This window comes from Accipiter gentilis, chromosome 20 (assembly GCF_929443795.1).
Source record: "Accipiter gentilis chromosome 20, bAccGen1.1, whole genome shotgun sequence".
NCBI classification, from domain to species: Eukaryota; Metazoa; Chordata; class Aves; order Accipitriformes; family Accipitridae; genus Astur; species Astur gentilis.
The window spans coordinates 18961752-18987061 of record NC_064899.1 but is presented as its reverse complement, the minus strand read 5'-3'; the positions used below and the strand labels follow the sequence as shown (position 1 = coordinate 18987061).

At 40.1% G+C, this 25310-nt stretch overlaps 2 protein-coding genes across 5 annotated transcripts; both read left to right on the top strand.

Annotated features, from left to right (window-relative positions):
• The first annotated feature begins 7 nt into the window (after nt 1-7).
• PAK1IP1 (PAK1 interacting protein 1) lies at nt 8-10818 on the top strand. Of its 4 annotated transcripts, none has more exons than XM_049824022.1 (11): nt 8-184; nt 989-1151; nt 2098-2218; nt 2314-2388; nt 3037-3089; nt 3565-3710; nt 3801-3898; nt 4672-4771; nt 6371-6497; nt 7105-7294; nt 9402-10818. In XM_049824022.1, the coding sequence occupies exons 1-10, from the start codon at nt 122-124 to the stop codon at nt 7263-7265; spliced, it is 1107 nt and encodes a 368-aa protein (XP_049679979.1). In that variant the 5' UTR covers nt 8-121; the 3' UTR covers nt 7266-7294; nt 9402-10818. The 4 variants fall into 4 exon arrangements, with proteins under 4 accessions (XP_049679979.1, XP_049679978.1, XP_049679981.1 ...); XM_049824021.1 differs by having other exon boundaries at nt 8370-10818; XM_049824024.1 differs by lacking the exons at nt 8-184; nt 9402-10818 and adding an exon at nt 433-510 and having other exon boundaries at nt 7105-8916.
• LOC126048713 (transmembrane protein 14C-like) lies at nt 7204-17861 on the top strand. Its single transcript, XM_049824037.1, has 7 exons — nt 7204-7294; nt 9402-9583; nt 11362-11458; nt 11702-11785; nt 14173-14274; nt 16992-17079; nt 17282-17861. Exons 1-7 carry the CDS (start codon nt 7288-7290, stop codon nt 17337-17339), a joined length of 618 nt encoding a protein of 205 aa, XP_049679994.1. The 5' UTR covers nt 7204-7287; the 3' UTR covers nt 17340-17861.
• The last annotated feature ends 7449 nt before the right edge of the window (nt 17862-25310 follow it).

Sequence of the window (25310 nt, the reverse complement as noted above, 5' to 3'; positions counted from 1 at the left end):
TCCAACCGAAGGCCCAACCCGGCGCGGCGTGCTACGGCGCGGGCGCAGGCAGCGCGGCGGACGGACGGACGGCGGCCTAGGGCGGCAGGGCCCCCAGGTGCCGCCGTGCGTGGCGGGGCGGATGGAGCTGGTAGCAGGCTGCTACGAGCAGGTCCTCTTCGGGTTCGCCGCGCGGCCCGCTGAGGTAACGGGGGAGGGGAACCGCGCGCGGCAGCCGTTGCGCTGCGCCCTAACGGCCGCCCGCCAACCGAACCCCCCTCACCGCTGAGGGGGACTCCGCCGCCCTGCTACTCACCGACTCGCGTCTCTCCGCGGGCGCCGAGCCGGGCGCCGGGTGGGCTTTTAAAGCGGCGCGGGGGCGGAGCAGCCTCCCGCAGCCCTCAGGCTCGGCCCCTCGCCGCCGGCGCGGGGCGGGGGGGGGGGGGGGGGGGGGAGCGGCCGACGGACACCCCCGCCGGCCGGCCCCGGGTTGGCGGTGAAGGGCTCCCGGGAGCTGCGGGATCCTTCGAGGTGCGGGAAAAGGGGGCCAGCCGCGGGGGTGCGAGCTCGTTCCCGTCAGCCTTTCGGCGCAGAGCTGGGAATAAACGGCTGCGCAGGGGATGGATGCCACATTGTCTCGGGGAGGGGGACGGGTACCAGGTGGAAGGCGTGTCTCCAGCCTGCAGTGGTGGAAAAAGGGAGAATCCGCCTTCCTTGTCCAGGAGATTTATCTCTGGGCAGATACTCTTTCGCATACAGCTTCATCCAAGCCCAGCGCTGATCGCGAGAGGCGGTTTGCACGCTTGAATCGTCCTGACTAATCTCCTACCAGCACGTTAACCCAGTCAGATCCCATTATACTTACAGTTTAAGTATAATTTATTTGCATATACGCTTTTCCAGGTTTTGCTTTTTTTTCCAAAAAAAAAAAAATATTACAGGATGATGAAATCAAAGCTCACAATGGTAAGCTTCAGAAAGACCTGTTTATTTTGTATTTCATTTACAGTCGTGGACGGTTGTCCCTGTTTTTACCCATCATGCCCACTCTGCCTCATTGTCAGCAGTAGCAGTGAATAACAGATACGTGGTCACTGGGAGCAGAGATGAGACAATCCAAATCTATGACATGAAAAAGAAGATAGAACATGGGGCACTGCTGCAACACAATGGTAAGGGAGCTTTTCTTCACAAAAAGCATTAATGATGGAAGCTTGTAGCCAAAAAACTGGCCCTTGCCAGAAGGACAAAATTGAATATTTTTTTTTATAAGTTTTTAATAGTGATGGTGTTGCAGCTGCGATGGTCTGATGATAAAAGCAAGGTAAGATTTTGAGCATAAAAAACCCAAAATAATTTTGGCTATTAGCCCACAAATACAGCCGCTTTTTCCAATTATTTTTAGTTTTAACTGTTAAAGAAATTATGGCCCACAAATGGCTTGTGAGCCATTTTTGTTCTACCAGGACAGTTTATCTAGACCATGTCTACTCCCAACAGCCACATTTCCCAGTGTCCTTGTCCTGTCACAGGCATGTGTGAGCCACACAAAAGGGAGTTTGTGTGTGGGAGCAGGCTGCTGCTGCTGCCAGAAGAGTTAACCTGGTGCATTTCCCACTTTAAGCGCCTCCTGAATTACCGAGCAGTTAGCGGCCATCCAAATAAATGTGTTTGGGTCATTAGTAGCTCAGTCCTGATTGTCCTTTTTCTCCTGATAACCAAGAAGTACATGGAGCTAGACTGAATGTGGTACCTGCATTCAACTCGTATAATAAAACTGGTGCTTATGGGGAGCAACATGTGCAGTAAATTCAGCTGTGTGTCAAGAGCAGGGCTTTGACATAGGAGAATTCCTTGCTGTTTCAGGGAATGGACCAGATGGAGTTCAGACGTGTATGGCTATAGGGGGGCCAATAGAGCACATCAGTGATTGAATATTACAAGAAAGTTCGGGGGCTTCATGAAGAAATACTTGGGATGTAATTCAGATTTTCCCAAGGATAGGGTAGCAGCTGGCATGTTTTGATGCTAGAAGCTTCTCTGTTAATTCATATGTTCTCTGTGTGATAACTGTTCAGTATGTACAACATCGTTAATAGCTCTGGTTTGTATTTCTAGGCACAATAACTTGTTTGGAGTTCTATGGTACTGCGCATCTACTGAGTGGGGCTGAAGATGGACTAATTTGTATCTGGAACACAAAGAGATGGGAATGTCTGAAATCTATTAAGGCACATAAGTGAGTTTCTTAAATCTGCATATTCATGTATGTTTTCATGTTTATTTTCCTTGTAAATAATATATGTGGCTAATACATTGTTTTGTTTTTATCAGGGGGCATGTGACATCTCTTTCTATTCATCCTTCTGGGAAGTTAGCTTTGTCAGTAGGAACAGATAAAACATTAAGGTGAGTTGAAACTGATGAAGGAATGCTGAGTATCATAATTCAGTAACTCTTAGTAAATTGTTACAAGCCACAAATCCGTGTTGGGAGTAGACTGTGCAACAGTGATAAAACATATTTGGACAAATGGTTCAAATATCCATTGCTTTGTCTTTTTAAGTTCTAGGTACCAGCAATATTTTAAGGTCTTCTAACAGTCCATGCTGTTCCTAGCTTCTTGTGCTCTGACTCTTTATAGTCACTTGTAGATGTATAAATACATTTGCATTTTGGAACAAAATTTATTTAAACTTCCGAAAGCTGTCAGGTTTTGTTTAGTGTGAGAAAGTAATTTTTCACTTGGAGTGTGTACATGTTACTGTATATATGTGTTTTAAATACATAAAATGCTATTTTAACAGCACAAATTGGTATTGGGCTCCTTTTGGGCTCTGCATTGCAAACAGTGGTTTATAAAATAAATACCACAAATTCAACCTTACAGTGTGCAAGCGATATATGAAGTCATCATTTTCTCTTGCATTAAGAATGCAGTAAAATGCATAGAGATGCTTAAAAGCTTCCTTTGGCTGCCTCATGTCAGCAGATAGGACTTCAGTTTCACTGTGCTGTTTTTAACCAGAATGCACGTTATCTGTTGTTGTCTTTCAGAACTTGGAATCTTGTAGAAGGACGATCAGCCTTTATCAAAAACCTGAAGCAAAGTGAGTTTATCAGTCTAAATCCACTAAAAAAGTGGAATTAGATAGTTTTATTTTTTGTGTAAAGAAAAGTAGACTAATCAACAAGTCAGTTAATTGCAACAACTTTCACAATGTTTTTTTTACACATGCAGGAAAGCACATGTAAGCTTATGTACTTAATAATAAGCATTTACCAGAAGGAAAACATAGTGACACTAAAGTAAATTTTTTTTTTCTTGAAATTTGATGTCAGGACACTTAAATAAATGTGTTTTGTTTTGTTTTTCTTTATACACTTCTGATAATCAGAAATAAACATTTAAGAGCATAGTTTTACTTTTTTATTCTAGGGTTTGGGGGTTTTTTTCCCTGAATTTTTCTCAGGTTTGCGTAGAAAACAGCATCTAGCAGCTTCTAATAATTCTTACTTTACTCATGCAATATAGAGTGCAAAAAACCCGTGTACATATATATACAAATGTATCTGTCTATACAGATGCCCACATAATTAAATGGTCCCCTGATGGAGAGAGGTATGTGACCGTGATAACAAATAAAGTGGATATCTACAAACTTGACACAGCTTCAATCACTGGCACTATCACAACAGAGAAGAGGATTTCCTCACTTAGATTTATTACAGTAAGTACAAAAAAGAAAGGTGCTGGAAAATTAACTGGTTTGAAACACATGAAGTTAATCACGCTTGTGTTTCTTTTTTCCCATTCCAAGGATTCTATCCTTGCCATAGCTGGAGATGATGAAATTATAAGGTTCTACAGCTGTGACTCTCAAAAATGCCTGTGTGAATTTAAAGCTCATGAAAACAGGTATTCCATATTTGTTTACTATTTAAATATTTATGGCAATGCTGAGTATTCAGTAAAGTTCAGTGACTTGTAATGTTCAGCATATTTTACTATTGTTTTAGTATTGAAAGTAAATTTATTTATGTGCTAAATTCCAAATTTGGGACAGACTTGTTTGCTTTTAGTATGAGCACAAGGACTGTGCTGTCCATGCACGTTACAAAAACAACAGGGTATAGAATTAGAAATATTACAGTTCTAAATTTATGAGACTCTGTGTGTGTATTCACACACACACACATACACATTCTTCTCTGTGTGTGGTCTATGCATTTCTGAAATTGGGTATAAAGAATGTTTAACCAGTCTTTACAGAATCTGACTGTTTAGAATGCTTAAATAAAACAAACCAGTTGTACTCAGTCCAGACAGTAGGAGGGTATTCACATGTTCTCTGTTGTCGAATAGCAAATATTTGTCAAAATGCTGCTTTTAATTCATGAAAACACAAAAGCATTAGTTAAAATGTCATTTATGTGGTTAATAGTGTGTGCTTAAAAGTACTAAAGTGTTCTGAATTGAATCCTAACAAGCCTAGCAAAGGCAAGTGTCCTACTGTAAGTGACAGCACTCAAAACAGATTACCATTCCAAGTTCCTGCCCATCATTTGTGGGCTTTCTGTTCAAACTGATTTTTAGACTATTGCCTATTTATCTTTAATTTCTGTCAGCTTACTGTTCTGAAGTGAACTGCCATGCTGTAAAGTAACAAAGTATTTACATTTTCTTCACAGAATAAAAGATATCTATAGTTTTGAAAGAGAAGGACGACATGTAATTGTTACTGCATCCAGTGATGGTTACATTAAAATGTGGAATCTGGATCTTAATAAGGTTAGTCTATTGAACTGCTTGTTACATTTATGGAAAAATACCAGACAACCAAAATTGCAGGCAGTTCTGTTACAAAGATTAATTTTAAATCACTGAGGAAATTTTACTTGAAATCTGGATGTCTTCATCTTCTTCCATGTTATGTTCACTAGAGATGTATATGTTTACGCACATATTTTTATGCATTTGTATATTTTTGTATTTTTGTATTTTTTTTTAAACAAACTACAAAATCTGATGGTATTACAGAGATCTCAGCTCCTCTTTAGATAAAGTCATGCTTCCCTTCAGACCTACCTGGCCAGACTTATGACTATCTAATCAGTTATATATGTTCTAAGGACTGCTGTCAATTTTTGTAATGTTGATGATTGTTGCTACTCTTTTAAAAACACACACTCTGTGGTTTGCGGGGGCACGGGGGTGGTTGTTCATGTAGGGGGAAAAAGTTGTCCTTTTGAAAAATTCAAACACATTAATGTACTGGGTACTTTTATTTCCTGTATTTTCAGACAGTTCTGAGTAGCACAGTTCAACAAGGAACCATGTCTTGCCTTTAAAGTTTCCCATGTTACTGTTTGCTCTGGGGTTTGTCTTAAAATCGAAATTAGATTTTTTTTAATTTAATGCCTAGTAATAAAGGATCTACTATAGTCCACTATAAGTATCTTGAATAGTTCAAATAAATATCTCTCAACATTTATATGCTTCATATATCTCATCTGAATTTGCCCATTTTTAATTTCACCCCCTCTGATTATTTTTACACTTCTAAGTGCAGTAGTGAAACTCTCTTTTTTCCTTTCACCTCAAATTTCTGTTCCCCTTGTACCTAATTGACATAGCAATCAGGGAACTTGTTGCCTTTCTCTGTAACATTGTCTTTATTTTGACCAAATGTGTGATGTTCTTCCTGTGCAGGCAAAATTTTTTAACACTTTGTATAAGTGTGTGGGCTGCTCTGTCCAGCTCTGTGAAGTGGAATATCCTAATACAGGTAGATTCTGATGTGTTGATGCTGTTATGCTGCACATGTGTTTGTGACACTTTATCCCCTGATATCTGTAATAGGTTATTTGCTCAAGTATTCACAGAGCTGACTGATACAATTGCAGTTAAGCAATTTGAAACACACTCTGAAGAGATTACTTTTAATCAGCAGCCTTATCTTTGTGAGGGCGAAAAGGAATCTGATGCAATAACTTAATTCAAATTATTTTAGCTGTACCAAAAATACCTATTATTCTGGAGAAACTTCTGAAACCATTAACAGGTTTTTTTCATGGGTCTATGACTCATCTAGTAATTCCTTATGTTAAACTTACCCCCATGTGCCTGAAACAACTGATCTTGCTTATCAAGATATGTTCTTAAAGCCACTGGAAGTTTTCTGTAAAACCACCACTGAGGAATGGTATCAGGAACAGGACTGTAACAATGTGACCATAACTGGTGTACAGCCTCTAGTTCTAAACATTCTTAGGCACCAGAAATGAAGGAGAAGGTGGACGGTAAGATACTTTCTCGCTTCAAATACTTCAGTAAATTTAAACAGGAATAAAATAATGTTTAATTAATCTTTTTCTGTGTTACCTTCAGATTAAAGATGTGCCGTCTTTACTGTGTGAAGTCAATACCAAAGCTAGGCTGACATGTCTTGCAGTATGGCTTGACCAAGCTTCAGAAATGAAAGAAAATTCTGATAAAGCTGCAACATTATCTCAAGGTAACAGAACTGTGTGTATTTGCAGTTGTTAATGTGACCATGAAATGGAATGTACTAGGTGGGAGGCTTTTACTATACGCCTTGGAAAAAGTTTCAGTATCTTGAAGAATTGGGGATATGACGCTGGCAAGTGATATAGACATTATTACCAATCTGATAGTGTCTCAAGCCTGCGTGTATGTTGGAGGACATAAGTCTCTTTTCACTTTATTATATGAAAGTTTTGTTTCTCTTTACTGGGATAACATACTGAGTAAGCCACTGTGAAGCTTTTGAGACAGATAAAAGAATAAACAGTTTGATAGAACTGCACCTCTTGTGTTCCTATAAACAAAATCAGGTCTGAGGTTGTTGCAGTTGGGTAAACTTAGGAAGTCTGGCTCAGTATTATTTTTTTTTTTAGCTGTTGTTTTCCTGTATCATAATCTGTTTACATACTATTTTTGTATCACAGGCAAAACTAGCATAAATGGCACATTCCACTCTAAATAAAAAATCATTTATAACCCCTTTTTTGAAATGAGATACAAATAAGTCCCTGTGCCATTTTAGGCTACAAAGACTGGACATTAATGTCAGTGTGAATAATTTCTTGCTTTTTTTTCAGCAAATGAAAATGAAAAATCATCAATAGTCAGGAAAAACAAAGTTTGTAGGACTGACAAAAGTGACAGAGCAGCAAAAAAAAAGAGAGAAATTACTCCAGAGAAGCAAAAATCGGAAGCTCCACTGCAAAAGAAGAAAAAGAAACAGAATAGCTCATCATGAAGGCAGCTACTTTCTCCCCTGAATGAAAAGTAAATGCTGGTGTTGCTGTAGTTTTTATAAGGATGTAAACCTCTGACAGGACATATAACTCTGAACTGCTCTGTTGTTTAAAAATAATGAATGTTTTTACCCTAATAAATTGATCATTCTGGGAAGTAGCAAAAGAGTTGGCAAGCTTCCCGGAGTGACTGAGGCAAAAATAAGTTCATAATATGTAATTTTTATATTTTTCTATTAACAATAGCATGCACTTTTTAACTGGCTCTGAAAAAGCCAGCTAAAATGATGAAAATAGCTGCATCTGTCTCAGTTACATTTTTGTCTAAATACTAATTAAAAATATGTACACTTTTTCATTTTAGTGTTAGAAAAGTTACTATTCATTTGACTCAAAATATGATCTGCCTTTGTCATGCATTACTTTTTCTACTGTAAGAAGGAACATTTTAAAATTACTTAAAATACGATGATCACATTCCATTCATACATTCACAGAAAATCATACTTTCTAGTTCTTGACATGGGCTCATACATAGAGTTTATAGGCAAAATGTTTGGGTTTTTTACTGTGTTCATACTTCATACATTTAATTTTTTTGAAAGTCTTTGCAACACTGTTTCACATGATTGAAGTCTTTTGTTCAGAATATGATACATGTTTTCAGGTGGAAGAGTTTATATCAATAAGGTTTTACCTTCTCTTCCCCCTCTCCATAGTATTATTTCAAGTCCTTGATTTGAGCTGTATTGTTAAAAAAAAAAAAATTATCTAACATTTGGAATATTTGTCATGCTGATAGAATGCCACCCATCTGTTCTGCACTTAGCCAAAAAGTGAATTCCTGACCTTCTTTGTAGGAACAGAGTTTTATCCTAAGTCTTATTACAAATATGAAGCAGGAAAAACAAAGTGGAGCTGGAGAGAACAAGGTCCAATAGCTGTACTAAATGTTCTCTTTATTTCTTTTAAAGTAAGGCATTTTAGTGTTGTTTTCTGCACTACCGGAGTATTAGTCATTATTTCTTCTGTCTTCAAAGAGTAATTGGAATTATGCTTTATTCTGATTCACTTTAGTAATAATCTGTTCCTCCTTATTTGTGTAGCAAAATAAAAGCCAGAGAAAATCAGAAAAAAGATTGAAGCAAATCTGGAGACAGGAATGCAGGCTGTCTTAGGGATGTAAAATAGGATATAACTTCAGCTCATCTCTGTGTATGCTCTGACACTGAGACAAAGTGAGTATCATCGGTGCTGTTACGAGATTGTTCATGTGGCAGTGGCAGTATTCTCTTGGAGGTGGGTGTCCGTATTTATCTTCTGTAACTGTTTCCCTTATTTAGATAAATTATCACAACCCCTTGTCTGAATATTCAGTGTAGTTGATTTATGTGAGCTTAGTTTAATTCAACATTAGAGGGGTTTCCACTGTACTGTAGTTTGAACTTATACAGCTTTTAACTTTAATAATACCCCAAATGTTTATGGACACAAACACAGGCAAATAATATAGGACTTAAAACAGTTTGTAGACTTGGCAGGAAAGGTACTGAATCAGATTTTTAATTGATAACAAGGCTCCTGTAGTAAATATAGGACTTGGACAATTGTCTTATTTAAGCTTATACTTTGTAAAGTGTTTTCACTTGTAAAGTGTTATGTCTATTTTCTAGTGCTTATCTTATCTCTGTTCTTGACAAAAAGGGCTGCCATTACTAAAACAGATTTCATTGTTTGAATTTTTCAATACATGAGCTCATGGCCATGGGCATCACAGTTGCAAAAGCAATCTCTCATGAGCACCAAGAAAAATCCAGTCTGCATATAATTTCAAGAATTAAAAAGCAAAAATTCCACAATTTTGTTTCTAAAGTTTAGATTTAGAATATTCAACATTTTAACTGCCTGTCTAGTAACAAAGAACTGTGTGTCTCACAAGACTCAGAACAATTTATGAACTGGAGACAGAGAAGACGAGTCCTAACAGCTTTTAAGGTGAAATACAGAAACAGTCCTGAGAGGAGAATTTGTATTTTCTATACCTTGAGTGAATGCTCAGCTACTAATCAGTACTTGGCAATTTTTATTTTGTTGTTTCCATGTGCACATCTTTCTTTTCAGCACGTTTTCCATGCCAGTTTTCAGGGAACTGCTTAGAATGATAGAGGGGAGGCAGCAGTGCAGAGACAGAGGAGATGTCAGCCGTGAGAAAGCTCTTTCTGTGTCAGAAAGGGTGAGCGTGTGTGACACTGGTAGAGTAGATGGAGCCATGGCTGCAAGAAACAACAGCCTAGTGAGCAGCATCCCAGCCAAGCCCCAGGTGAGTTCAGCAGCTCCTGCAGCTGTGGATTTCTTCCAGTTTTCCTCCTTCCCCTCTTGGGGAACCCCAGTGCTAGATTAGAAAGCAGGGCCCAGTGAAGCTTGAACCTCATAGCCATTACACAGCTTGAAAAGGGAACCCCATCCAGTATAGCTTAGATCTGTGTTGGTTGTGGTACTTTACAGGGAGATGGGAGATCTCTATTTAAACCACTTAGGCCCACAAGGGAATTAAACTGCTCTCCACTTTCTGACCATTAGGCTAATTTATAAAGATGGGGAAAATTTGAAATGCAGCTAGAGAAAGCTGCATTTTGCAGAAGGTGTAGGCCTCAGGTGTTTTGTGCCTTCTGTTATGAAGAGGAACTGAAGCCCCTCAGCTCAGGCACCTGGCTGGAGGAGTGCTCGTTCTTTCTGTATGATTAAATGTCCGTGGGAGGTAAGTGCATAGATAACTGGAACAAATCATGCAGCACCATTTACGTGAAGAAAACAGTTTCAGCACTTGAAAAGAGTTTACCTTTGTAGACAGTTATAAACATCTCTCCGCATTTTTTCCAGATTAACAAAAATGCAAAACATTTTCTTTACAAGATGTTTTCCATCTCCCACTGTTGTGTAACTTCAACAGCAGAAGACTCCGGTTTCTGTTGCACTGGCAGTGCTTGTAATTTTGATATAGAGAACGAACTGCTAATTGCTTAATGATTGTCTCTCTGTAACTTTACATACCAAAGATTGGTGTTTGTCAAGGATTAAGCCTGTCAGAGACTGGTACTTGGGAGTGATGAGCAAGAAGGAACCATGAACAGTCACAAAACTTAATTAAATGTTTGATGAATTTATGATCTTGTCGAGAAGGCACAAGTAGAGGCCTTGCTTGAATAGATAGGGTCAGAAAAGATAAGAACTCCTGCCTTTGTTCTCATCCTTGTAGATAATTTGGCTTAAACTAACCATATGGTTCTACACCACTAATAAAAACTTAGATAATAAGAGCACTAACAAGCACTGATGTATCAAAACATGTAAAAGACCATACTGCGCAGAATCACCTAAGGAGGGTCAAATAGTGGACAAGTGAGGAAGAATATGGAAGACCACCAGAGACCTTCAATGCGACTGCGTAAAGGACATTTGCATATGCTAATAGTTTCCCGGAAAACTAATGAATGGAGTGATCCCCTGTGCATCCAGCGCTGCCAATAAAGAATACCTACTTAATAATCAATCAAACTATTGAGTTAATTTCTTTGAATCAATTTGAAGATTATAGAAATCCGCTCCATCTTACATAAAAGGGCTATACTGAAATTACTGATCAAAGCTAGAAGCAGCCTGTAGGCTGCCCAGAGTTGTGGCTCATGCCACAACAAAAAACAACCCCAAATTCTCAGCTGTACCACATACCCTCACTTATGCAACAGGATGAGGATGGATTGGGTGCACACAAATGCAGTTGTGAGTGAGCTTTGCCCCTCACTGAACGAGCACACAAAACCTCGTCTGTATTGAAGTCTCTCCTCCTTTGTAGGCACCCGGGCTTGGTCGGGCATCTTCGATACCCCCCGCTAGGGCCGGGGGAGTTACCCGCAGCTCTGGAGGTAGCTGGAAAGGCACCAACCCTTTTTTTTTTTTTTTTTTTTTTTTGTTGTTGTTGTTTCTGGGACGCACCCTACCTTGCCTTTTAGGGGTTTTGGGGTTTTTTTTTTTGTGTTTTTTGGTTTTGGGGTTGGGTTGGGTTGTGGTTTTATTTTTTCTTTCCTTCTCTCAGAACAGCCGGAAAAGGGAAGTTTTGGGCGGTGCGTGACTCCCTCACCTCCCCTTCCGCAGCCTGCTCCGCCCCGGGCTGCCGTGGAGCGGGGCCGCCGGGCAGGTGAGTGCTGCCCGCCTACCCTCGGCGGGGGGGGATGACGGACACCGAAGTCTGCCCCGCCATCGCCAGGGCTGCATTCCCAACAAATCGGGTTTCATTTCTGGGACTCGGTTTAGGGCTTAGGCTTTAGGCAGGCCTGGCTCGTGGAAAAGCACCACCCCACACACCCCCGGCAAAATGCTCTTGTTTTTCTTCCCCTGAAAAATTCAAAGATACTGATCGTCACCCCAACTTCTCTTCCAGTTTTCAGCATGGCAGTGGACTGGCTCGGCTTTGGCTACGCCGCCCTGGTGGCATCAGGAGGGCTCATTGGCTATGTAAGAGCAGGTACGGTGCGGGAAAGTGCTTGTATCTCCCTTCGTCTCCCCCCGCCCCTCAAGAACTTTGTGTGAGCTGGGCGGCTTTTTTTGAAAGCCGCCTATGTCGAAGCTCACGCAGATGTAAAGTTTATCAGTTTGTGCCACGTGCTGATAACTTGCTGCTGTTGGGGTGCGGTGCTTTTTGGGTTGAGCTGGTGCTTTGGGCTGATAAACCCGGTCAGCTTTCTGGTGGATGCTGATATCCTGACTCTGTGTTGTCTTCGTCCAGTGAACTGTCATGAGTTTGCTTCAGAAAGGCTTTTTCCCTGCTATTTTAAATACAGGCATTCTATAAATGTTCTGTATCTTCAAATGACATAAATCATGTTTTTTTCTTTCTTAGAGATTTATTCTCATTTTAATGTTTGATGGTAACAGTATACTGCAAGTTGCAGAGTTTTCAGAAGGATCCTTTCTCCAAGTAGAGCTGAACAATGCAAATCAGTCCTTAAACTTGTTCCTTTTCTGGCCTCTGCATCATAAGCTTACCCTCTGACCTACTGCTTTCATTTCCTGACCTTTTTCTGAGTTTGCCCTCCTACAGACAGAACTGTGGATTCACCCCCGCTGCAGTACTGTCCCTTTCAGCTGTAAAAATCCCTAAGCCATTTTAGCATTTGTGATATGAAGGTGCATTGCTGAAGTCAGTAAGAATCTTACAAGTGCGTTTGACTACGCAGATGCTAATGCCTATTCCATTCTATTTTCTATTGGCTTGATTTATCCTTTGGACTGTGAGTGGAGTTTATGTCAGGAAGGACAATACTGAGAACTTAAGTAACTAATTGCATATGCATTTCTCTGAGGCCATTATGAAATGGTAGGTGTCTGTCTTATCCTGTGGTCCTAGATGAGAGGACATGGTCATGCTGAGGCAACAGAATCCAGGTCACAGGATTTTTGAAGGGGGAACAGGAACTTGTATGGTGACTTCGGGGGGGGGGGGGGGGCATCATATCCATACTAATAGCTTGGAGAAACCAAAAGAAAATGGAACTTTCATCATAGAGCTAAGATGGTGATCTGTTCTTTTACAACTGGGTCTATTTACCCACACAGATAGTGGTCAGCAGTAGGTGCCTTGGGAAGAATATGAGAACAGGGCAAGCAAAGAGTGATTGATTGATTGGTTTTTCTCTCTTCATTTGAGAAGTTCTCTGGGTCCCAGTGTTTTGAGATTTGGGAACTTCTTGAGCCAGAGGTGGTGAGGTTGTCTTAGTAAGTATATGTGTCATAGCTGCTTAAACAATGCCTTGAGGTAAAATTCAAGGATATGATGGCCATTTCTTGGCTCCCAGGCTTGTGGAAAGAATTGTAGCTACCACATGTTCGCTAAACTGTATTCTGTGCATAGCAGACACTTACTAGAGTGTGCATGTTTTCCTTGCACAGGTACAAGAACATCTGGTGCTTTCTATCATCTTCATCTCTTGTTTTTTATACCAAAAGCAGGATCTGAAGCACTGTTACAGCTGCCTTGTTGATGACTGAAAAATTATTACTTTCTGGTAGCAATATACGAACCTCCGGTAACATTGAGAGGAGATCTTTATCAGCTTAGCTTTGCAATCTCAAGTCTTTAAAAGGTGACCCAAAAAATGGAATATATAAACACCCTCAGTAGCATTAAGTCCTGAATTCTCCGTTAGCCTTATTGAGGGCATTCACTGCTCACAGTGGTCATGCCACTTCATTACTTGATGTAATCTATAAATCATCAGTTTGATGTGGTATCCTTTACCTTCTGGTATCTTGGGATTATCATTTATACTGCATACTTGATCCAAAGTTCATGTGAGTCCAGGGAACCTTCTTCCAAAGTCTGCGGTTACCTTTGGATCAGATCTCAGGTGCACTTAAGAGATATGACGTCTCTTATTCAACTCCGCTCTCTTCTTTGGCAACTCTTTATTTGTCTGAATGCCCTTCTGCCCTGTTCAGTTCACGTGTCCTTTTTCTGATCTTAAACCCTTACTATTTAATCCATCTACTTCACTGCCTCTCAAGAAATTCTGATATTACTGTGTTGAAACAACATGCTTCGGTTTGCACAAAGAAAACACCAATTCTTTTGTTTTTCTCACTATTCTTTCCATCGTAAATATATTAATGGCTTTACTGTTACAGAATTAAATACTAATGCTATTGGTATCTTATGCAAGAGTATTTGAATGTGTTTCTTGCTGCAGATCAGCATGGTCTTAATCTTAAAAGAGAAAAAACCTCTCTAATCTGCTTTATGACAATGAATGTCCATCTTTTTTTTGTTACTGTTGGTATTTTACAAAACAGATAAGCTGATAAGCAAGTTTATTTCTGAGTTTCTAATAAATTCATTATCTTTTACTTATTCAGGTAGTGTCCCGTCGCTAGCTGCTGGCCTTGTCTTTGGGAGTTTGGCTGGAATGGGTGCCTACCAGCTCTCACAGAATCCAAATAATGTTTGGATTTCTCTGAGTAAGTAATGTAAAATTTTAATTAGACGGGATTATATTTACACTAAAATAACTGGATAGTTAAAGTGAGTACCTAAAAGTCTTTGCAGAAGAGTTAAACTGATGGTGTTATAAATCTACTTTCAATCCCATCTTTAAACTTGTATTTTAGTGAAATGTTAGCATTACTTAATTATTTTTATAAAGAATGTAGTGAGAATGCATATTAAAAACTGCTTGTCTTGGTGCGTCTTCCTCAGTGATTTCTCACTACATTCCAGCATCCCTTTTGCAAGAAGTATAAAGTGCTCTGGGTGATAGTTCAAATGTACATTTTTGTTCCTTTTCTATAACTAGAGAGGACAATATCTGTTATTTATCATTAGAGTTTGTCTTCTGAACATCAAAAAACCTACAGGTTGTGGAGGAAAATATGTGCTAAGATTAAATGAAACTTACGTGGTTTGAAAAAAAATAATCAAACCAAATACCATTATTTCACATCCTTCAGCGAAATAAAAATCAAATAAGAATTTTGTGTTTTAAAGCTTGTATGTAGTGTGGTGTGAATCTCCAAAATGCAATTTTTGTCTTTCTGCCATTTACTATATAGGGCTCAGGGTTGCAATCAAGTTAGGATGATTATCACCTATCATTTTAACCTGTGCATACCTAAAGCTCATGCCAGTTGCAAAATAACATGACTTGAACTCTTCTCATTCACCAGTAAGTTAGGATACCTTGCAGTTGAAGCAGGCTGAGAAAATATATGTAGATAATTCCTGTAGCTCCACTGATGCCTCACGTTTGTTAGGCTGCTATATCTCAGATACTTGCGAGTGTGTGTTTTATGTAATCCTTTGGCCAGTATTTGGGTTAGTAGTATTGTCTCCCCTCCATTCCTGATCCGTAGAAGACATCAGCGCATGACAGTTTCCTAGCACTAGCTATGTTTCAGTCCCCAGGCTTTGCTGAATTGGTGGCTGCCACCATGCATCTGTCTCATACTGGCGTGTTTGAAGGATCATAGTGCAAAGGAAGTACTAGTAAATTGATGTCTGACCTTTGTGTGTCCTCTTTTTGGCTGGATCTTACTTTCAGCATCCTTTGGGAGGCTGGAGCATTTCAGGAAGCGTGACTCCCCTGCAGACTGCCCATATCCCTAGCAGGTTATTTTATTATTGCTGAAACTGGCAGAGACTGTGATTGGCTTATTTTTATATATGACAAAATATGTGGAATTACAAAGGTGTTTCATGCCTGGGGAAATTGAACAGAGAAGCAAGCTTCAGTAATGCTGTTTCTTCTTCTCAGAACTGGAGTTTGCCTTCTCCCTGACTTTGAGAAGCTAACTGTGGAGCGTCACTGCTTAGTCAGTGCTTAAAGAGCTGCCACTGACTATAGCATTTGTTCACTGAAGCAGTGGCATAGCATCAAGCTCTTTGATATGTGAAAGTCAGGAGTGAAAAGGGAAGGCCCAGCGTTTCTCTCCACCTCAGCTTTGTCTACAGTGCAGTCCACTTCCACATCTACCAGATAGGTCAAAAGCTGTGCGTCGTCAAGCCTAAATAACTGGAATAAACTGCAAATACAGCAAGCTTAAGAGGAGTGAGACAAAGTATTTTCCCAAATGTGAAAGACAGTTGGATACATTTCTGTAATTCAGTGGTATATGGAGTCTTTTCCTTCTTTTCATGCTTTAAAGTTTTTGGCAAAAGTGTGTTCTACTCCTGTGTTAGACAAAATTACATTTAGTGAGGTGTGCATGTTTTGAAGATTGGCTACTGATCAGAGCTTGAGGCATCTGAATACTGAAATATTTTAGTTCTTGGTTGTGTGTTAGGCTGTGGTCCCAGTCTCTATATGAAACTGCTAGATGTCAGTGACAATATTTAGGGTGATATTAGGGAGGAAGGATGCCATGGCTAGGACTGAAGATTAGCAGGGTCCTGCAGGACCAGTCATCGCATAGAAGCAATAGTAGAAGGTAAAAAGAGTGGCTGCAACAACATGTTGTGTGTAGCTGTTACCACTGGGTAGCAGGTGTGTGCTAAGGCTGAGCATTTCATCATTATGTTTTCATTATAGTTTTCTTAGTATTCAGTTTTTCTTTGAGATACCATGTTCCAGGGATTGCCCTTTCTTCTTTTCTGGCTCACTGAAAGTACCTGGCTCCTGTCTTTATGCCAAGTGGTCAGGGTCAGTAATTTTAACTCTCTGATCTTAGTGGAAGGTGGGGCAGGGCTGAAATGGATTGATAATGCTTAGAACTTACATAGCACACTTCCCTTTTGAAGGCTTTTGTAAACATAAACTAGTTAATTCTCAGAACATTACTACAAAAATGCTTTCTCCTTTTTACGAGAAGTGGGGGAATTACGTGCACAGATTTATTGATTTTCCTGTGCATAGGGAAGGAGCAAGTTCCAGAACAGTGTAGCATAGATTATTTCCAGTCTCCAAAGCAGCACATTTTGACAAAGAAATTTGAGGATTGTCTGCAGAAGGATATGGAATGCACTGTCTGCTAGAACTTGATTTAGCATATTTTCTCTTCACATACTGAGGCATTCCAAAGTTTACACAATTTAGTGACTCTTTAGTCCATCACGTGAAGTAACCCTGTTTCACCTTTTCCTTGATGCTACTATTTCTCTCTGTTCTGTTAGTTTTGAATTGTAGCATCTCTCTCACATGCATGCATCTCTGCTGACTGAACTGTATAATCTCTCATTTAAGTTACATCTGGAACACTGACTGCCATCATGGGAACAAGATTTTACAACTCTGGAAAATTCATGCCTGCAGGGCTAATTGCTGGTGTCAGGTACAACACAATATACTTTTTGTTTGTTTTTTTTTTAACATCCTATGTGTGATTTCTTATTTCCTTAATTAAACTGAGATGGAGTGAATCATATTTTGTGTATCTTTTTTGTTTCCATGCTCCAGTTACAGGGGAAGTATTTGAAAATTAATTGACAAATTATTATTGTTGTTTAATTCTATGTTTTTCCCCCCTTATACAGTTTGCTAATGGTTGGAAGATTAGCACTGAAGATGGTGGAAAAGCCCCATGATAAGTAACTGTTCATTTTACAGTTTAATATCTGGATAAGAAAACCTAATAATGAAGTTGCATGAATGCAGAAGCAAGAAGATGAAACAATTTTCTATATAAAGACAATTTTTCTCCTTTTTTTATATAAGGGGGAGTAGAATGATGGGACAGATAGTTTACATACAAGGTACTGTTTGTTTCAATGATCTGGTAGAGCTATTATTGTGCAGTGAGAAACTGGTCCTGGGTTTGATTTTTTCCAGACACATTTCAGTGTATTTTAACATTTCCAGGTTTTATATTCCAAAATATACTGCTGACGTATATGAAGCAGAGAGGACCTGTAATTAAGAAAGTATCCACAAAGAGGCATCAGGAGTAATTGGCTAAATACAACAGTGTATCTCACTGATATTACAGTATACTTTACCTGTTGCATTCTGAGTTGATACACCATGTCTGTATAACACCAAACAGGTCTTAGCTTTTTATTGTGAATGATGCTAAAACGTTGCTTTTGTACAAGTAAAATCTGTTACAAACCTTTATTTGGCATGTTTTTGTATCCTTTCTGTGTGTAGGGGGGGGGTAGGGGCTTTTTGGCTTTTTTTACCTTCTTGTTTTCTTCTCAGTGGAAGTCTTCGCAGTATCCAAGTGCTGTCTTTTAATGATATTTAAAAATCACTTTTTAAATGGAAGGTCAGAATATTAAATTAGGGGTCTTCATTAACACTTCATGAAAACAGTTATTGTAAAGGAACTTACTCTGTGGGTTAATTAAGCAGGATCTGTCCTAGGCTAAATGAACAGTTGAATGTGATCTGGCCAAAGAACTGTATAACTAGCATAAAATAACATTAACACTGTGTAATTCTGATCTTACAGGCTTATTTGACAATAGAACGTATCAGCATTTTATTTTTATCACTTATAGGGAAGTGGCTGTCCCTCTTCACTAGGAAACCTTGGAGTCAGGAGAGTTCCTGGTTCTGCTGTGGTGCCTGAGGACTGAAGTGTGGAAGAGGCATCAGTGGCATCTGGTGCCTTTGTTGACACTCCAATCTTGATTGCTTCTCCTGCACTCAGTCTCCCAGCTCTATTAGTACAGGCACAGCTAATGTGGGCTTAGCACTGTGACAGAAAGGAGAGGCAAGAAATGTGTGAAAGAAAATCATTTATCAACTTACTCTGTAGTGATATATAATTATTGATAAGCTAGGATTCTTACAGTGTGTAACTCATATTTTAAAGTGATATTTTATGTAGTCACTATTTAAGATTTTACTTTGGGCCCTCTATACTGTTGATTATATAAAACTTTATCAACTGCATAACATATTATTATGGCAAAGCAGGTTTAAATTAACTTACATCTTACACACTTCCCATTTTGTAGTGCTTAAAGGAGCTTGTAACAATTCTCTCAAACTACATAAAGCAAATACTAAACTACATAATTGCTCCATTTCATTGGTCACTTCAAAGCTTGTATTTCCTATTCTGAAAATGGCATTTAACAGTACTGAGCCAGAGTGACACTTCCATTGTTGTGAATCAATGGAAACCCATATGGTGGTAGATTGAAAGTTGCCATAGTAGAAAGTAGTAATTACAAGCAGATCTATAGATATTGGACCAGTTGTGCTGTGTGTTACTAATTCTCTTAGAAAAAGTTATAAAATTAATTCCAGGTTTTTGAACATATTGCATATTGTAACGTTTCTTGTTTCCAGGCACTTAAGCTGTAAATAACCTGATCTGTACAGGATGGATCTGCAGGGAGCAACACTAAAAACATGTAAAAGCATGTCTGAAATTCTAGTCTCGGCTAAATCGTAGGCTCTTTTGACCATGCTGTAAGCAAAATCCAACAGAAGTTTTGTAATTACCTTTATATATTTTAAATTGCTGTAAGTAATTGAATAGAAGATTCCATCCCTGCTATAGAATTTTCTAGAGCCTTTCAAGAATTAAAGACATTAATATCCTTTCTCCAGATTGCCTGTGCTTTTAGGCTGATTGTTAGATAATCCTACAAGTTTCCTTCCTATTTTTATTGTGTAGGATTTGGTGGGGGTTTTCCACAGAGGGTGGTCTCTATGTAAATTGAGATTATTACTTTTGCATTGAATTTGCTGTGGCCATGCCATGGCTTCAGTGGAACTTCATGCTGTGAGTCAGCTTGTGTATGGATGTAATGTTTGGAAAGAATGGTGTAGTTATTTTTAGGAAATGAACTGTTAAAATAATTCTTAAATTAAGGCTACTCGGTTCAAAGCACACTCTGAAAATAAAAATGTTAGATTAATATTACTTATAGTGTCAGCTGTCAGCATGAGCTGAAATGAGTACTGATTTTTTAACGAGGCACAGGAACAGGAAACTAATTTTACAATACACAGACTGGGTCACTGGGATTCAACAACTGAGAGTTTAATCATGCCTCCAGGACTCAAATACATTATATTGATGACAGAAGAAGAGAGCTTGGGTTATCAAATCCTCATTTTCCAGAGTGAAGACCCAGGCCCTTTATTCCACGTGTTGCTGTCATATCTACAGTTCCTGGTGGAAGCTCGGTGGCAATAGAAAATGTCAAGCATTTCACCCCTCTCTTGAGGGACTCACTGAAGTCTAGAGGAGGGAATTTCCTATTCACTTTGGTAGATAAATGATCTCTTTAAAGTAGGAGCTTGCCCTAGACTTTGTAAGGCGGATGTATAAGCATACCTGTCTTTGTAATAGCAGTTGCTTACCCTAAGTCCTGGAAAGCAAGAGATGTTGGGCTCCCTTCAGTTCCCACTCTGGATGTGTTCAAGCTCCCTTCCCAGGAGAGTGCTCTGTGCCTCAGGCCATGGGATATTCCACAGGGAGAATATTGCCTGGGGAAGCCACACTGCAGCAGAGAAGAGAGCGCAAAGTTCCTGGGACCTGTGGGAACAGAAGCAGCTTTATTTTTTTTTTTAAGTCTTCTTTTAAAGCTAAATAGTAACTGGCAAAAGTACAGAATCATCATGAAACTGAGAAATGGAACCCAGGTTCTTCTTTGCTTAGGTGGAAAACCCATGGGACAACCTCAATTTCACCTATGCTGTATGTTTACTTCTGGCTAACCCTAGGTTCTTTCCCATCCAGGATCTTGTCTGTCATGTCCCAGTTGCTCACACTGGAGCAGTGCCAGGCATGTACAGGCTGGGAATGTTACGAATCACCCAGTTAGTGGAGATCTGACTAAAGGTTTTTAGGGGGTCAAAATCTTGTATGCTTGAGTGCCTTGATTGTGCCTTAGTCCTCACAGGTGCAGCACTGAGACCTCTAATACAGCAATAATGTACTGAGGCTCAATTGCAGCATCGAGTTGAGGGGAGGAAAAGCAGTCTTTTTACTTAGCCATTGATAGATGTCACACCCTAAGCTGTTCTTTCAGTTAATGTGACATTTCCAGGTAGCAAAATCTCTTTAATTTAGTACAAATCTATAGTATAGTATAAGAATATAAGTAATGTTACACTGGTAGTACAGACAACTGTCTTCTACACACTAGCAAAGGAGAATGAGAGGAAGATGGAAAATGTTTCAAGTGAAATGGTTTAGAAGGGAAGTAGTCATGTGCTGTTCTACTTTATCAGTTGTTCAAAGAATATAGTACATGACTGTTTTCAATGCAAAGCGTATCCCCTAGCTCTTCTTCTCCTGCAGGCTTCAAAAGTGCAATTTGTCATGTCCCAGTTCTGTCAGTCATTGTGCTGGGAGCTGTTGGTACTGTGTCATCCCCGGCTGAGGGTCAGTCCGTGCTGAAACTAATATGGCCTGAAGTATTACACAATTATCCTTTTGTGGTGTTAAAATTGCTGGCTTCTTGACGTTATAGTCATGCTTTCTGACTGCACAGTTTAATCACCTGGAAAAATGGGAGGGGAAAAAAAGGTCAGGAAAACCTCCAGGCAGTTATGACAGAAGGAGGAATGTCTTTGTTCCTTCAGAATCCCTACAAGTAAAAATGGCAAAATGTGTCAGTAATGGCACAGAGACACATGCACACATCTCCTCTCCTGATTCCTTGAAATGCCATGCTGGAGCAGATCAAAATGCTTAGGGTTTTGTGCCATATCCCCAGCTCAGTCCAGTGCACAAGTGATTTTGGGTGTTCATTTTAGTCTTGCATTTCTCTTCTGAACCTGTGAAATGGGGATAATGTTTTCTGTATCCCTTCCCAGTTTGTCTGCTACATTGCTGTCTGATACAGTGCATGGCATAACACGTTCCCTGCCCCAGAAGCAAGAATTGGTAGGTCTGATACTGTTGTATTGCTGGTCATTAATACAGTCTGTCTGTGTTCTAATTTAATACTCTTGTAAAAAATACCTAATGAGAAAACTTATGGTAGGACAAATGTCTATTTCCCTTCTTTCATTTCATTAAATGTTAGCATTTGCATAGTATTTTAAGATCCTGTCCTGCAAGTACTGTAACAAAGTTGAATTGAGTATTAGTGTGAATACTTAGAATCATAGACTATCCTGAGTTGGAAGGGATCCACCAGGATCATTGAGTCCAACTCCTGACCCCACACTGGGCAACTGAAAAGTGAACCCATGTATCTAATGTTGTACAAATGCTTATTGAGCACCCACAGGCTTGGGGCCATGATGGCCTCCCTGGGATCTTGTTCCAGTGCTTGACCATCCCCTCAGTGAAGAACACTCTCTCTCTTTCTTTCCCTTCCCCCCCTTCTTTTTTCTTTTTTTCTCTTTTCTCTTGTTCTATTTTCCTCTTTTTTATTTTTTATTTCTTCTTTTTTCCTTTGTTCTTTTTCTCTTTTCTTTTCCTCTTTTTCCTCTTTGTTTTTCCTCTTTTTCCTCTTTGTTTTTCCTCTTTTTCTCCCCCCGCCTTGTTTGTTTGCCAGGCAGTGGCTGCCGGCGCTGGAGATGCGGAGGGTCCGGCGGGGCGCTGCGGCGCGCCGAGCCGAGAGAGGGCGGCAGTGCCGCTCCGCCCGGCAAGCTGGCAAGAGGTGGGGGCAAGGATAAATAACAACGAACAGTGCTTCCCTGCTGCTAATTGGGGGTTTACCCACTTGTAGTTATCCGGCCGGCAACGCCAAATACGTTCCTCTGCTCGCTCAGCCCATTATGAGTGTCCGCTTCTTCATTGACCTTTGCACCGGCCTGAGGAATGAAAGGAAATGATTGAGGGGCAAAAGGCTTCCTTCTCTTACCAAGCATACCACACAATCCCAAATTAGTGCTGCTGAGGAGCTGATAATAATCGCATGAAGAATGAAAATCAGAAGCTTCTGCCACTCCTCCTACACCCTCCTGAAGGAAATCGCTTCCTATCTGTGTTGGAAGATCAGGCCAGCCTTTCTCAGCGTGTTTACAGCAAGAAATAAAGCCTGCAGGTTGTCAGCCTGAATCACGAGCAGAGGGGATGTAGTAGGATAGGCCTCCTTCTCTAAGCAGTTTTAAGAAACACATAAATGTTACAGTTTTGTAAGATATTGCAGTATATAGATAATGAGGGAGAGGATGTTGGATATGTTTCTTTGGAGGTAATGCTCTTTTAGCAGTGGTATAACAATAGGAAATGGCTGGGATCGAATTATCTGCTGTTACCTGAAGGCATCCCATCGGTAGGAGAGTTATTGGATGCGCTGGAATTCCTTCTCACTCCTCTGTTCCCCAATAAACCTGTGCGCAACTTCCTCTGGGGATGGGCCAAGTATTGCTCTATTAGTATGCAGCACCGCAGCCAGCAGGGCAGGGAAAGTACACACCAGGAGAGAAAATAGATGAAAAGCAGCGGGAGCAAAGTAAATGCTTTAAACTCTGGACTGAAATTTCCCTCCACTGAGATTCCCGCTGGTCTGTGGGGTTGTGACAAGGCCTAAAATATTCTGAGGTGAGAGTGGGGTTGGTCCACTTACCCAAGTTCTGTTTTCAAAACAAAAATTAAGCCTAAACTGGGAGATAGGGGAAAAATTTTTGTGATGGGGGTACGAACCCAAGAATCATGACGATGGGCACAGAGTGACAACCCTAAAATCCTCTGAAAGTATCCTAATCCATGAAGCTGTTGTGAAAATGATCATTCTGGTTCTCTGGGTAGTTACATATCCCTGGTGTTTAACTGTGCTGGATGCTCCACTCGGCATTGCATTCGTCCTATACCCAGCAACACCTTCAGTTCCCAGACACCACCTCACCTGACATCCCTGCAGCATTTACATCAGCTGAGGGACTATCACCAGGTTTTCTCCTCCATGTGCCACTACTGTCTCATCCCTGCCAAACAATAAGGACTCCCTGTTCAACTTACTCTTATAAATATAATCTATATAATTTTTTTATATCTAAATTATTTATGTGAAGAACAGATAATTTAGCAGCCAGTTCCTCGGGCAGCACAGAGAGTCCCTGAACAACAGCAGACCCAGCTTCAGCTACGTCCTTCTCACAGCCAGCTGTGCATTCAACACACACATTCGTGCACGTGCACAGCAACAGACAGGAAGTACCGTGAAGGCACAGAAGTTTTATTTACACTTTTTTTTAAGCCTTTTGTTCGCTTGTGTATGTTTTTGGTATTTATCAGTGGATAGAACATTTATTTCTGTATATCCCATTGCCATAGTTTCAAGCAAGCAAATTACTCCTGATAGTCAATGATAAAAGGCTGTAGACTTTCTGAGACAGAGGTGGCAGCAGCCTGCAATTATTCCTGTTCCTCTCAGCTGTCAACCATCAGAGTACCAGCTTCTCTAGGGAATGGTGTGTTGCACAGAGGCAGAAAATAGCCATAGATTTTGTTAGATGCATTTGATTTATAGAATATATCCCATAGGATGCCCTTCAGTATCAGGATTTTCAAGAGTATTCCTTGCATGTGAGCATTAACTGTGTGATGTCACCTATAGACACTCGGCCTGCTTTAGACAAGCATGCCTGCAAAAGGCCTGCTAAAAGAGGATGTTCAAGGCATTCAAATCCTTCCCTATCAACCATAAACAGGGTGTGGTGCATATGTTAAAAATGCAGCAAGAAAGAGGAGTTAACTATTTAAACCACCATGTTAAGTAAGACCTGATTAGTGCTAATCAGGAGCACTTTGCCCTAGGAGCAGTAAGCGTAGGTAGAAGAGGTTTGGGGGAAGAAGAGTAAGAGAGGTCAGCCTACTATTAATTGCATCTTGTTTAGCTGGGTCACTGCAGTTGACCTCATTCACAACTTTAATTGACATCTTGGTTTAAAATTCAAGATGGCAACACCATGCAAGATTTATGCTTGCTCAGAGTCATGCTGTCTTCATTAGTCTCTCCTTCTTTATCAAGCATGTATTTCATATGCAGCTGAACATTTAAATTCAGCTGTGGCATTGCCCAGAGGTAGAGTGAATCTTGTATTGCCACAACCTGTCTAGTGCTGGGTGCTGCACTTCCACTTCATCCAGAAAATGTGAAGATGGGGTACACCCCTGTTTCCATCAAATCTGAGGGGAACTAAGATTGTGCAGCACCCTTGGGAGCAAGGGAAAAAATTAAAAGACGGGTGGTTAACTAAAAAAAAAAAAAAGGAAGAGTGAAACATCTGAAGTGTTTTGAAGATGTTGCCCTGGACAAAGGTTTCCAAGGTTATTCTGAGGTGTGGCAGGGCTAAGCGTTGCTGACCCGAGGCGTGCTGTGCCAGCTGACCCACCTGAGTTTTCGTCCTTCCATCTTTAGTTTTCCGCTTTTCAACAGAGAGATCTGACTGTGGTTGGCAGTGATTCTATTTGCAGATCTTGCCAAAAAACCTCTCAGAAATCCAAGTATTTCCCTACAGAGGACAATGTAAGGGGAAGGTACTTGGTGTTAATTTCTCCTGAGGTTGCTCTGAAATTTATGGAAGAGGAGAAAACTGAAGCAATAAGCTTTTCCTTTAGGTGCCTCTGGAGGCAATACTGATTCAGGCTTAGTTTAATCACCATGCCTGGGTAAACTAATATTCACTAATCCACTCACA

What these genes read in the sequence shown, in the direction of transcription:
- PAK1IP1 (XM_049824022.1), top strand. Translation starts at nt 122, where the DNA reads ATGGAGCTGGTAGCAGGCTGCTACGAGCAGGTCCTCTTCGGGTTCGCC. An exon ending in GGAACAGATAAAACATTAAG is followed by an intron (nt 2,389 to 3,036) that starts GTGAGTTGAAAC and finishes GTTGTCTTTCAG; the next exon opens with AACTTGGAATCTTGTAGAAG. An exon ending in TTTAAAGCTCATGAAAACAG is followed by an intron (nt 3,899 to 4,671) that starts GTATTCCATATT and finishes TTTTCTTCACAG; the next exon opens with AATAAAAGATATCTATAGTT.
- LOC126048713 (XM_049824037.1), top strand. An exon ending in GCATCCCAGCCAAGCCCCAG is followed by an intron (nt 9,584 to 11,361) that starts GTGAGTTCAGCA and finishes CTCTCAGAACAG; the next exon opens with CCGGAAAAGGGAAGTTTTGG. An exon ending in GGGCTAATTGCTGGTGTCAG is followed by an intron (nt 17,080 to 17,281) that starts GTACAACACAAT and finishes CCCCTTATACAG; the next exon opens with TTTGCTAATGGTTGGAAGAT.